The sequence below is a fragment of the Cherax quadricarinatus genome, chromosome 84 (assembly GCF_038502225.1).
Source record: "Cherax quadricarinatus isolate ZL_2023a chromosome 84, ASM3850222v1, whole genome shotgun sequence".
NCBI lineage: Eukaryota > Metazoa > Arthropoda > Malacostraca > Decapoda > Parastacidae > Cherax > Cherax quadricarinatus.
Window position 1 is genome coordinate 12,084,242 of NC_091375.1, and position 12,500 is coordinate 12,096,741.

At 41.7% G+C, this 12,500-nt stretch overlaps 3 protein-coding genes across 3 annotated transcripts in view; 2 read left to right on the plus strand and 1 right to left on the minus strand.

Annotated features, from left to right (window-relative positions):
• Positions 1–3,080, plus strand: part of LOC128704368 (actin-3, muscle-specific-like) — a 4,089-nt gene extending 1,009 nt beyond the window's left edge. The window contains exon 2 of the mRNA XM_070103089.1: positions 1,871–3,080. Coding sequence (XP_069959190.1) covers positions 1,889–3,019 — 1,131 coding nt within the window. The 5' untranslated portion in view covers positions 1,871–1,888 and the 3' untranslated portion in view covers positions 3,020–3,080. The remainder of the gene's footprint in view (positions 1–1,870) is intronic.
• LOC128704378 (actin-57B-like) overlaps positions 1–12,500 on the minus strand; it is a 180,244-nt gene that overhangs the window by 101,330 nt on the left and 66,414 nt on the right. The gene's annotated exons all lie outside the window — the stretch shown is intronic.
• The window catches only part of LOC128704385 (actin, muscle-like), a 6,255-nt gene continuing 1,747 nt past the window's right edge, over positions 7,993–12,500 (plus strand). Inside the window, exon 1 of the mRNA XM_053799532.2 lies at positions 7,993–8,063. The gene's annotated coding sequence lies outside the window, so the exon portion shown is untranslated. The remainder of the gene's footprint in view (positions 8,064–12,500) is intronic.

The following is a 12,500-nucleotide window of genomic DNA, read 5'->3' on the forward strand; positions in this document are numbered from 1 at the left end:
CTTGTGTCTCTAGTGGTGCCGATGAGTCTTGAACACAACTGATCGGGGAGGCCGATGGATGAGTCTCCGATCCTGTTGGGATAATATGACCCACAGTTGCTAAGCAGAGATAATTAGGTAGACTCCATATTGTATGTTGCGACCACGAGCATAACTTTATACACCTTTTCTGAAACTGGGTCGTCTCAGCTGGATTGTTTATACATCCTGCGTAGTAACTGGTTTTGCTGCGGAAGATGTTTTTTTTCCCAATCGGAGTTGCACATTCCCACTAAATCTCATGGGCGGTCTGGTGGAATTTTCCTTACTAGTTCATTTGACACCGTGGAGAACAATAATAAAAAAAAGCTGACAAGGCAATTTGCTAAGCTGTATGTATTTCCAGTCCACTTAGTCTGACTGGAAGCGAGGTTTTCATCCACTGTTTGTCATAAAGGGAAAAAGTTCAGGCTTTTTCTAACATGGACTCGATCAGGATGACTCACGAAATCGTAATGACACGATTGCAAACAAACCATACCACGGGTGGGGTTAGAACCCGTGATCAGAGAGTCTTAAAACTGCAGCCCGACGTATTAGCCACTTGGCCAGCGGTCTGGAGTTTTAAGATTCTCTGATGGCGGGTTCTAACCCCGTGGTATGGTTTCTCGAGAAGGATGTCATATTCCTTTAGTCTGTCACTGTTGACGGCTGAAGAACATCACAAAAGTGTAGACGAGCCTTGAAAGGGAGACATCAGATGTGAAGATAAAAAGGTATCATATGCATCGATGTCTCCATTCTTTCCTTCCATCTTCCTAAGGTCGGAGATTTTATCCCGTAGATTCAATCAGGTAAATATTATTACAATGAAAACTAAGCGGTAAAACCACAAGGGTAATTATCAGATTAATAGTGCTGGAAACGAGGGGAGAGCCAATTAGAGTACTTTGGGCTGGACCAGTGGCTGACGATCCTGACAAGGAAGCCATGGTATGGTCAGTGATCTGTTGCTTGGAGGTGCATATTCACATCTAGAGAGTTGAATGATAGTTCTAAATTCTTTCCATTATTTTGTTTATATTCCTGATATCCTCTATCAGAGACTCTTCAGTACCAGCTAGAGTAGTCAAGAAACAGATGTGGTGCTCTTGGGACAGCCTTGCTATGACTTCCTTAATGAGTAGACAGAAAAGAGAGGAGCGAGGGGGCGTTACTCCGCTGCATATACTCACTGGAGTTAATTTCGTGTTCTCCAGAGGTATCGAGACATCAATGTAGAATTAATGGAAGAATTGTTATAAGGAAGAGAAATGCTGAAAACATTGTGTTTTCTACCTAATTATATTTGCACTAAATGTTAATTTAGCATCAATAATCCAGGAAAAGTTTTCCCTAGCAACACTTCAAATACTTTATACATTTTCCAGTTAAAATTAAACTGAAAAAGTTCTCGTTGCTATAGTATGAAATGTTGGATATTTGGTGCGACTGGGGTTCTAACCAGATGTGCCATGACGAGGCACTCTGTGGCACTATGAAACTGATAAGATGACTTTTACGTTAGCAATTGTACCCTTCAGGCATTCTTAATATATTTCTGTTGTAATGTTTGTTTCCTTTCCAATTTTCTCGTCTCTCAACCTTTCAAATAATCAATCGTATTTTGTGAATAATCTCAGCACTACATCGAGAAGTGTAAAATATATATATATATATATATATATATATATATATATATATATATATATATATATATATATATATATATATATATATATATATAAAATCTTCCTATCTCATTCAACTTTTAATAAATATGCAGTCTTCTTTTAATGAATATGCATTATTCCACGTACGGTGATACTTATTCTACCTAATTTTTTTTCAGACTTAAGACCACTCCACCATGTGTGACGACGAGGTGAGCCCTTTGGTTGTGGACAATGGCTCCGGCATGGTCAAGGCCGGCTTCGCTGGTGACGACGCTCCTCGCGCCGTCTTTCCCTCCATCGTCGGCCGTCCTCGTCACCAGGGTGTGATGGTCGGTATGGGTCAGAAGGACGCCTACGTCGGTGATGAGGCCCAGAGCAAGAGAGGTATCCTGACTCTCAAGTACCCCATCGAGCACGGCATCATTACCAACTGGGACGACATGGAGAAGATCTGGCATCACTCCTTCTACAACGAGCTGCGTGTTGCCCCTGAGGAGTCCCCTGTCCTCCTCACTGAGGCTCCTCTCAACCCCAAGGCCAACCGTGAGAAGATGACACAGATCATGTTTGAGACCTTCAACACCCCCGCCATGTACGTGGCCATCCAGGCCGTGCTGTCCCTGTACGCCTCTGGTCGTACCACAGGTATCGTGCTCGATACTGGTGATGGTGTCACCCACACCGTCCCCATCTACGAAGGTTACTGTCTTCCCCACGCTATCCTTCGTCTCGACCTGGCTGGCCGTGACTTGACTGCTTACCTTACAAAGATCATGACAGAGCGAGGCTATTCCTTCACCACCACGGCTGAACGAGAAATTGTTCGTGACATCAAAGAGAAACTTTGCTATGTTGCTCTTGACTTCGAGAATGAGATGAGTGTTGCTGCTGCTTCCTCATCTCTTGAGAAGTCCTACGAACTTCCTGATGGTCAGGTCATTACCATTGGTAACGAACGTTTCCGCTGCCCAGAGTCACTGTTCCAGCCTTCCTTCCTGGGTATGGAATCTGTTGGTATCCACGAGACCGTCTTTAATTCCATCATGAGGTGCGACATTGATATCAGGAAGGATCTGTTCGCTAACAACGTCCTCTCTGGTGGTACCACCATGTACCCTGGTATTGCTGACCGCATGCAGAAGGAAATCACTGCTCTGGCTCCCTCCACCATCAAGATCAAGATCATTGCTCCTCCCGAGCGTAAGTACTCCGTCTGGATCGGTGGTTCCATCCTGGCTTCACTGTCCACCTTCCAGTCCATGTGGATCACCAAGGAGGAGTACGACGAGTCCGGCCCCGGCATCGTCCACCGCAAGTGCTTCTAAGAATTATTTTGTTATAATGTTTGGCGTGGAAATAAAAAATACACTTAGTGATCTTTCCATATTTTTGTGTATTAGTTATTCCTTTATTTTAAGAAAGCATATCATGTACTTTTCTATTGTTTATTGCGTAGTTTTCAACGATCTGTGACATTTTTTTTTATGTAAAATTCATATTTTTTTGTCAAAATATTTACTCCTTCCAGTAACTGTTTAAAAAATGAAAAAAAAAAAACTATATTGTCGTGTATTCTGAAGGTGGCTCAATGCCTAGATGTCACATGTATGCAATATAACTGGACATTTCATACAAGTATTGCACCTTAACATTGACGTGAGGAGTTTTTATGGCAGTGTTGCGCTCTGTGACATGAGCAAGTCATAGACTGGAGGCAGCAGAGATGTCGGGCTTGAGGACATTGTGTGGTGTGAATATTATGAAGAGATTTTAGAGTATGGAGATTAGGAAGAGGTGTGAAGTTACCAAAGATGTTGTTTAGAGGGCTGAAGAGTGGTTTCTGAGATGGTTTGAACATTTGTAGAGGGAGAGGGGACAAAAATAGGTTGACTAGGAGAACGTATAAATCTGAGGTGGAGGGGTGAAGGGGTTGGTGTCGTCCTAGAAGATAATGGAGTGAGAGGGGTAAAAGAGGTTTTAAGTGCTAGGGACCTGGACATCTAACAGGATTGTGTAAATGTTTCATATCTGAGTGGAGGCGTTTGGTTTTAGGATTTCCCTCGCTGTTGGAGTGGGAGCAAGGTGACACATTTATGAAAAGATTCAGGGAAAATCGGTTAACTGGAATCGAATCCTGGAGATGTGAAGCACAGTGCCTGCCCTTTAAAGGGGTGGTAGATATATTGCTGTTTGGAGAGTCATCTGAACTGTAATGTCAGCGCTTCTGGCAAGACAGTGATTGAATGGGTGACAGTGTAAGTGTTTTCTTCTGTGTCCAGTCAACCTGCCTTAGTGGGAGACGGCCGGAGAAGCGAAAAAGAATCCTTTCTTTGTAAGCCATGCGTGCCGTAAGAGGCGACTGAAATGCCGGGATAAAGGGGCTAGTAATCCCTTCTCCTGCATAAATTGCTAAATGTAAGGAAGAGGAACTTTTGTTTTTCTTTTCAGGTCACCCTGCCTCGGTGGGAGACGGTCGGCGCGTATTAAAATAAATATTATTGTTATTATATGACCAAGAGAATAGAGGTAAATAAGTGTTTTGAAAATGGGATGTGTGAAGAGGATTAATATAGGAATTAAGTAACTAAATAAAAAGATAAGAAAGAATTAAGTTACGATGCCACTGAGCGTTCAGTACTAAATGTTAACCAAGACTTGTGCACGATATTGTTCCATGTTAACATTGTTAACAAGGGTAAAGGAGCAGGTGGAGTAAAGGGATACTGGGAACAGGTGAGGCGAAGAGATGTTTGGAGTGGGTGGAATGTATGGATACCTGGAGTGTACTTGGGGGGGGGTTGTTCCGGGGGTCAACGCCCCCACGCCCGATCCATGACCAGGCCTCGCGGTGGATCAGTGCCTGATTAACCAGGCGGTTACTGCAGGCCGCACGCAAACCGAAGCAGGAACCACAACCCAGCTAGTCAGGTACTGACTTCAGGTGCCTGTCCAGCTCCCTCATGAAGTCAAGAGCAACAGACTACAACTAAACACGGACTACCAACAAGCAGGGTTTTGATATGTACAAAATGGCGGTGAGTCTAATTCTAATTCACACCTGGTCATGGTACATTTATTGCTAAACAACAGCTGTGCAAAGCTGTTGTTTAGCAACAGCGACACATGCACTATTATTATTAATTTTATCATTAATTTTATCATTATTATTATTGCTGTTATTATATTAGTAGAAGAAGTAGTATATATTATTATTATTATTAAGAGCCGTACAACCCCTGGGGAACATGAGGTAGCCAGATTTAATCCAAGTAACGGGAAGAGCATCTCTAATTCCTTGGATCAAGAGCGAGACACCAGCATCAAGCCACCCCTCCTCCCCTCTGAAAGCCACAAAAACACTGAGGTGATCTTGAGTATGCTATCGCTGCTTTACGCATACCATTCTCTGTCCAGAAAAAAAAAAACACACTTATTGAAAAGCTACGTAAGAACGAAATTAGCATTACACATGAGTATTTTAATTATCAACAGTAATAAGTCCTCATAAAACGTTTAGTTTAATAGGTAACGCATCGTAATTGGGTAATTGGGATCAACGGATAATTGCGTGAGAGTCATTAAGGATACATGTCTAATGTTCTCCACTAATTGAGGACACTTTAATACATAAAACTGGGATTAATACAAATTCGTCAGTGTATGTATACTGAGAGACATACACCTCTCGGTGTATATAATGTAATCTTGTCTGGAGTCCTGGAGGGTGTTGCAGGGGTCAACGCCCGCGCGGCCCGGTGTTTAGTTAGTAAACATGATATGCGGTGTTTTATTCGTCATTAAACATGATAAACGTTTAATTCGTCAGTAAACATGACATGAGGTGTTTAACTGGTCAGTAAATATGACATACTGTGTTGTATTCGTCAGTAAACATGATATACTGCGTTTTAATCGTCAGTAAACTTGACATGAGGTGTTTTATTCGTCAGTAAAAATGACATGAGGTGTTTTATTCGTCAGTAAACATGACATGAGGTGTTTTATTCGTCAGTAAAAATGACATGAGGTGTTTTATTCGCCAGTAAAAATGACATGAGGTGTTTTATTCGTCAGTAAAAATGACATGAGGTGTTTTATTCGTCAGTAAAAATGACATGAGGTGTTTTATTCGTCAGTAAACATGTTGTGTTAATAATAACAACAATAAGAAAGTTAATAATAATAATAATAATAATAATAATAATAATAATAATAATAATAATAATAATAATTTTACAACAAAGAATGACCAAACTCATCACTGTGACAGTCACCAACCCACGATACATCACTGTGACACAGTCACCAACCCACGATACATCAATGTGACACACTCACCAACCCACGATACATCACTGACACACTCACCAACCCACGATACATCACTGACACACTCACCAACCCACGATACATCACTGTGACACACTCACCAACCCACGATACATCACTGACACATCAATGTGACACACTCACCAACCCACGATACATCACTGACACACTCACCAACCCACGATACATCACTGTGACACACTCACCAACCCACGATACATCACTGACACACTCACCAACCCACGATACATCACTGACACACTCACCAACCCACGATACATCAATGTGACACACTCACCAACCCACGATACATCACTGACACAGTCACCAACCCACGATACATCACTGTGACACAGTCACCAACCCACGATACATCACTGTGACACAGTCACCAACCCACGATACATCACTGTGACACAGTCACCAACCCACGATACATCACTGTGACAGAGTCACCAACCCACGATACATCACTGTGACACAGTCACCAACCCACGATACATCACTGTGACACAGTCACCAACCCACGATACATCACTGTGACAGTCACCAACCCACGATGCATCACTGTGACACAGTCACCAACCCACGATACATCACTGTGACACAGTCACCAACCCACGATACATCACTATGACACAGTCACCAACCCACGATACATCACTGTGACAGTCACCAACCCACGATACACCACTGTGACACTCACCAACCCACGATACATCACTGTGACAGTCACCAACCCACGATACACCACTGTGACACTCACCAACCCACGATACATCACTGACACACTCACCAACCCACGATACATCACTGTGACACACTCACCAACCCACGATATATCACTGTGACACAGTCACCAACCCACGATACATCACTGTGACACAGTCACCAACCCACGATACATCACTGTGACACACTCACCAACCCGCGACACATCACTGTGACACAGTCACCAACCCACGATACATCACTGTGACACACTCACCAACCCACGATACATCACTGTGACACACTCACCAACCCACGATACATCACTGTGACACACTCACCAACCCACGATACATCACTGTGACACACTCACCAACCCACGATACATCACTGTGACACACCAACCCACGATACATCATTGTGACACACCAACCCACGATACATCACTGACACAGTCACCAACCCACGATACATCACTGTGACTCAGTCACCAACCCACTTTACATGACTCTTGACAAAACTAGACAATGGACACTAAGCCACGATACATACAGTTTAAGAGCACAAAATTATCTTTTTAAAAGGGGCAGAAACTCGACTAAACAGAGATTTATTCCAAAAACCAAATAAGGCCCATTTCACGAAAAATAATCAGTCTAAAACAACCTTATACTCAATATTAAACCCGGGTTTATTTATCAGTATTAGCAACAGGCAAACCTTATTTATTCCTGTTGCCTTAATCCATATGTAGAGAGAAAGGATGAATCAGCCAACCTGTGTATATATATATACACACACACACACACACGTACTCGCACTCATTCTACCCCTCTTCCCCCTCTTCCTCCTCCCTGACCACCCTTTTGTCTTACAGACTAGAATAAATAACGCTCGTAGTTCACTAGCAACAAAAGTAAAGCTACGTACAGTGAGATGCACTGTAGTGAAGCAGTAACCAACAGCATTACGAGAACTGTGACAGCTTCTCATACCAGCTTGCAGACATTTGTAACGAGGTACTCTCACTACACAAAGTTATTACAATAAAGGCTAGAATCCCCTTCCATAACATTAAATACAAAGGTCGTCACGCGTAGGAATAGAGGAGAAAAAAAATTGTATGTTGATACGAAGGAACTCCTGCCAACTCAGGAGAGAACAGAGAGAGGCCAACCTCTGAAAAGCAACTGTAAAATTTGAAAAAAATGTGTACTCTCCGTGGAAGAGTTACCTTCGATAGTAAGCAAGAGTATGGGGAAGTTATATAAGTGTCTTCAAGCTAGGGCATCACTAGTGTGCTTCAGTCTCAGGATACGTCTAGGCAGTGTACGTCCCTCTGGTGTCGTGCAGTGTTCTCTATATGTTGCATACGTTGGCCTCTTGTTCATTGTTGTGCAGAGGAGGTATACACTGAGAGATGTATACCTTAGTATATATAGGCTGGATGTTTAGTTTAATTCATGTTTTAGGGATTAAAGTATTCTTGTCTGGTGGTGGACAAGTCAATTCTCAGCTTTAATTACCCTCGTGTTGTCGACTGGCTTAAAACCCCAATAACCTACCTTATTGTTCAGTGTTCAGTATGAGCTGTGTACGTTCGTCTCTTGTTCATTATTGTGCAGTGTTTTATCTCTTATACCTCTAGGATATGTTCATACCTAGTGTGTTCAATGAGACACAGTGTTCAATCTGATATGACTCGGTTGTGCACGGTTCTTTTCGCGTTCATTAAGAGTTCACATAGATTATATGAGCTATATTATCCTCGTGTTCATTAATAAGTAGTGTTCATTACTGTTCAGTGTTCAGTCCCCACTAGAAGTGAACATCTGTCTTCATATTTCTTTGTACTCATGCCAAAGAAAAAAATATAAATTATTCGATGATCATAGACATTAAAACCAGATAAACATTAGTTAAATTGACAATAATAAAGTTTTGGCTGGAAAAAAAACTTGTCACTGAGATTTTTTCCGTCCATATTAGCGTTTTAATGGAAGAAATATACAGTTTTTTCCCCCGTCAGAAAGACAAGAAAAACTAAAATAAAATTTCTATCATAAGAAAAGAAGAAAAAAGTTCCATAGTGACCGAGGAAGAAGACAAAGTTCCCTTTTTCCTAATATAAAAAGTTCCACTAAGAGTAAAAGTTCCACTCGTAACAAATATAATTTTAACTTAATTTTACTGATACTTATTAAACTTTGCTTCGAGGGGAGAAGAATAACGTAAATATCAAACTTTTAAAACTTTTATTTAATACAAATCACAGTAAAGCAAAGAAAAAAACCGGTTTATAAAAATCCTACTTTTGATAGTTTTATAAATGGTTTATGATACCAAGACGAAGTATTAAACACCTCTACATCATCTGGGTGTTTTTATTTGTAGATGTTTCGCCCTCCAGTGACTTTATCAATACAAGGACATAATGTGAAGACTGGAGAAGTATACACAACAGATGAGGTAATCAGTCCCTCAGTCTTCGAGTTGGATTCTTGAAGACTACGGTGGTTTTTACCAACTCCAAGACTGAGGGACTGATTACCTCATCTCTTGTACATAGTTCTATCAGTCCTTCAGCCTTGGAGTTGGATTCTTGAAGACTACGGTGGTTTTTACCAACTCCAAGACTGAGGGACTGATTACCTCATCTCTTGTACATAGTTCTATCAGTCCTTCAGCCTTCGAGTTGGATTCTTGAAGACTACGGTGGTTTTTACCAACTCCAAGACTGAGGGACTGATTACCTCATCTCTTGTACATAGTTCTATCAGTCCTTCAGCCTTGGAGTTGGATTCTTGAAGACTACGGTGGTTTTTACCAACTCCAAGACTGATGGACTGATTACCTCATCTCTTCAGCCTTGGAGTTGGATTCTTGAAGACTACGGTGGTTTTTACCAACTCCAAGACTGGGGGACTGATTACCTCATCTCTTCAGCCTTGGAGTTGGATTCTTGAAGACTACGGTGGTTTTTACCAACTCCAAGACTGGGGGACTGATTACCTCATCTCTTCAGCCTTGGAGTTGGATTCTTGAAGACTACGGTGGTTTTTACCAACTCCAAGACTGAGGGACTGATTACTTCATCTCTTGTACATAGTTCTATCAGTCCTTCAGCCTTGGAGTTGGATTCTTGAAGACTACGGTGGTTTTTACCAACTCCAAGACTGGGGGACTGATTACCTCATCTCTTCAGCCTTGGAGTTGGATTCTTGAAGACTACGGTGGTTTTTACCAACTCCAAGACTGAGGGACTGATTACTTCATCTCTTGTACATAGTTCTATCAGTCCTTCAGCCTTGGAGTTGGATTCTTGAAGACTACGGTGGTTTTTACCAACTCCAAGACTGGGGGACTGATTACCTCATCTCTTCAGCCTTGGAGTTGGATTCTTGAAGACTACGGTGGTTTTTACCAACTCCAAGACTGAGGGACTGATTACTTCATCTCTAGTACATAGTTCTATCAGTCCTTCAGCCTTGGAGTTGGATTCTTGAAGACTACGGTGGTTTTTACCAACTCCAAGACTGGGGGACTGATTACCTCATCTCTTCAGCCTTGGAGTTGGATTCTTGAAGACTACGGTGGTTTTTACCAACTCCAAGACTGGGGGACTGATTACCTCATCTCTTCAGCCTTGGAGTTGGATTCTTGAAGACTACGGTGGTTTTTACCAACTCCAAGACTGAGGGACTGATTACCTCATCTCTTGTACATAGTTCTGCAGTCTTCACATTATGTCCTTGTATTAATCAAGTCACTGGATAGCGATGCGTCTACCAATAAAGATGCCCGGATGTTGTACAGGTGTCTAACATTCATCAGTACAGGAAGGCACTACTGGCCGTGAGACAGAGTGCCAACTGGCACTTCAAGGATGCTTCTATAGGGCCAGCTGACACTCAGAAAAATAAGAAGGGCTACTTGACACTCAGATGAAATACAAGTAGAGGATCTAAGATCCAGTTAAAGCAGTGAAAGGCCAGACGAAGCGAATTTAAAACCTATGTAGACAGAACAGAGAGTGATGACCGGGTGAGATTTAAGCCGAGGTGGAACTCGTGAGGTGTATACCTTTCGGTGTGTATACCTCTCGGTGTGTGTATGCTTCACGGTGTGTGTGTGTATACCTCTCGGTGTGTATACTTTACGGTGTGTACGCACTAACCTGGATTTCAAACCCAACCCGTTCCGTGGTTTGTAAGTTTAATCTCTAATTGAAGATGTGTTTATTGCAACACGAAAGAACTAATTCAACTTAAAAATGTCAGAAAATTCTTCAAACCGTTCTGAATAGTCGAAATACGATTTTTGTAAATATGTAAAACATTAAAAAAAATATATAGAAAAACAAAAAAACCTACTCAGGATTCGTGGGGGAGCGCTAAACCCGTCACTCAGGATAGAAACGCCCAGATATTTTCTGTAGCCACGAAAAATCTTCACTAATAAAGCCTAATAACTTCAAGAAAAAGCGTTGGTAATAAATATCGGATTTAGCTACGTTATTATCTTCAAGGCGAAAAAAAAAAATTCTCGAAAAAAAAGCGGTTGCAACACTGAAATGTTGCAAAATCCTTCTATGGATAATTATGTCAACCACCTTGCAGGTGGCTTCTTAGAAAGAAGGTACAAAGCTAATAATACTTGGATGGCAGGTTCGAATCCTCGTGACAGCCACCTTAGTTTATCACAATCTTACTTCCATCTAAATGTGGCAATTTAGTACAGCCAGAGAGGCAACGTCAAATGCAGATGTCCCGCTGGTTATTCTCATACTGCTGCTGTTGCGCCTGACGCGTCTCTTCTCAGAGATACTCTCGTGCAAATGAAAAAGGGAGTGACTCTCTTTTTTTTATGGAGTCTAAATAACAAGCAAAGTCGTGAAACAAGTCACATGAATGTGAGAGTGAAAGAGGCACAACACTTAACCTTTCTCAGAAGCTATAGAGTTTAAGTTTATTATTATTATTATTATTATTATTATTGTGACACTTGCGCAAGATTTAGGTGCCTTTATTGTGGATGAGGAAACGTTCCGCCAGTCAGTGACTTCCTCGGCCCAATATAGGGAAGAAAGGAGGAAGATAAGGAATTTGAGGTAGACAGTCCCTCTGAGAGACTGGAGCCGATGAATTCAAGACAGTTTTTCCTCAGCGAAGGGAATTATACTGCAGACAAGCGAGGTGAAGCAGTTGGAGGCAGCATTACCAGTGGGAAAATCCACTAGCATAAATAGGTCATGCCTGTAGGTTAGGTAAGCTTTGAAGAATACCCTTCATCAAGATTACAAGATACTTCTGTGTCTGACAGATATGATATAAATGATTTAGAGAGCCGACAATTTGATAAATGAGACACATGTCGTCTTTCTAATCCATTTATTTAATATCTGTCAGACGCAACAACAACTTGGGATCTTCATTCAGGGAATTCTTTAATGCTTGCCTAACCTACAGGCATGATGTACTTCCATTAGTGGATTTTTCCACTAGTGACACCGCCTCCAACTGATTCATCTCACCTATATGCAGTATATAAGCTCCATCTTCATGAAAATGCTGTACTTTAATCAAGATTAATGGCTTGAACACGTCGACTCCAGGCTGAGAGACTGATGGCCTCACTTTCCTTCTCATTTTCCACAATTCTTCTCTGTACTGGACTAAGGATGCCACTGCTGGCGAAATGTTTCCACATCCATAATGAAGATTCCCAAGTGCTGCACAAGTGACTTATCAAATTGTTGATTTTCTG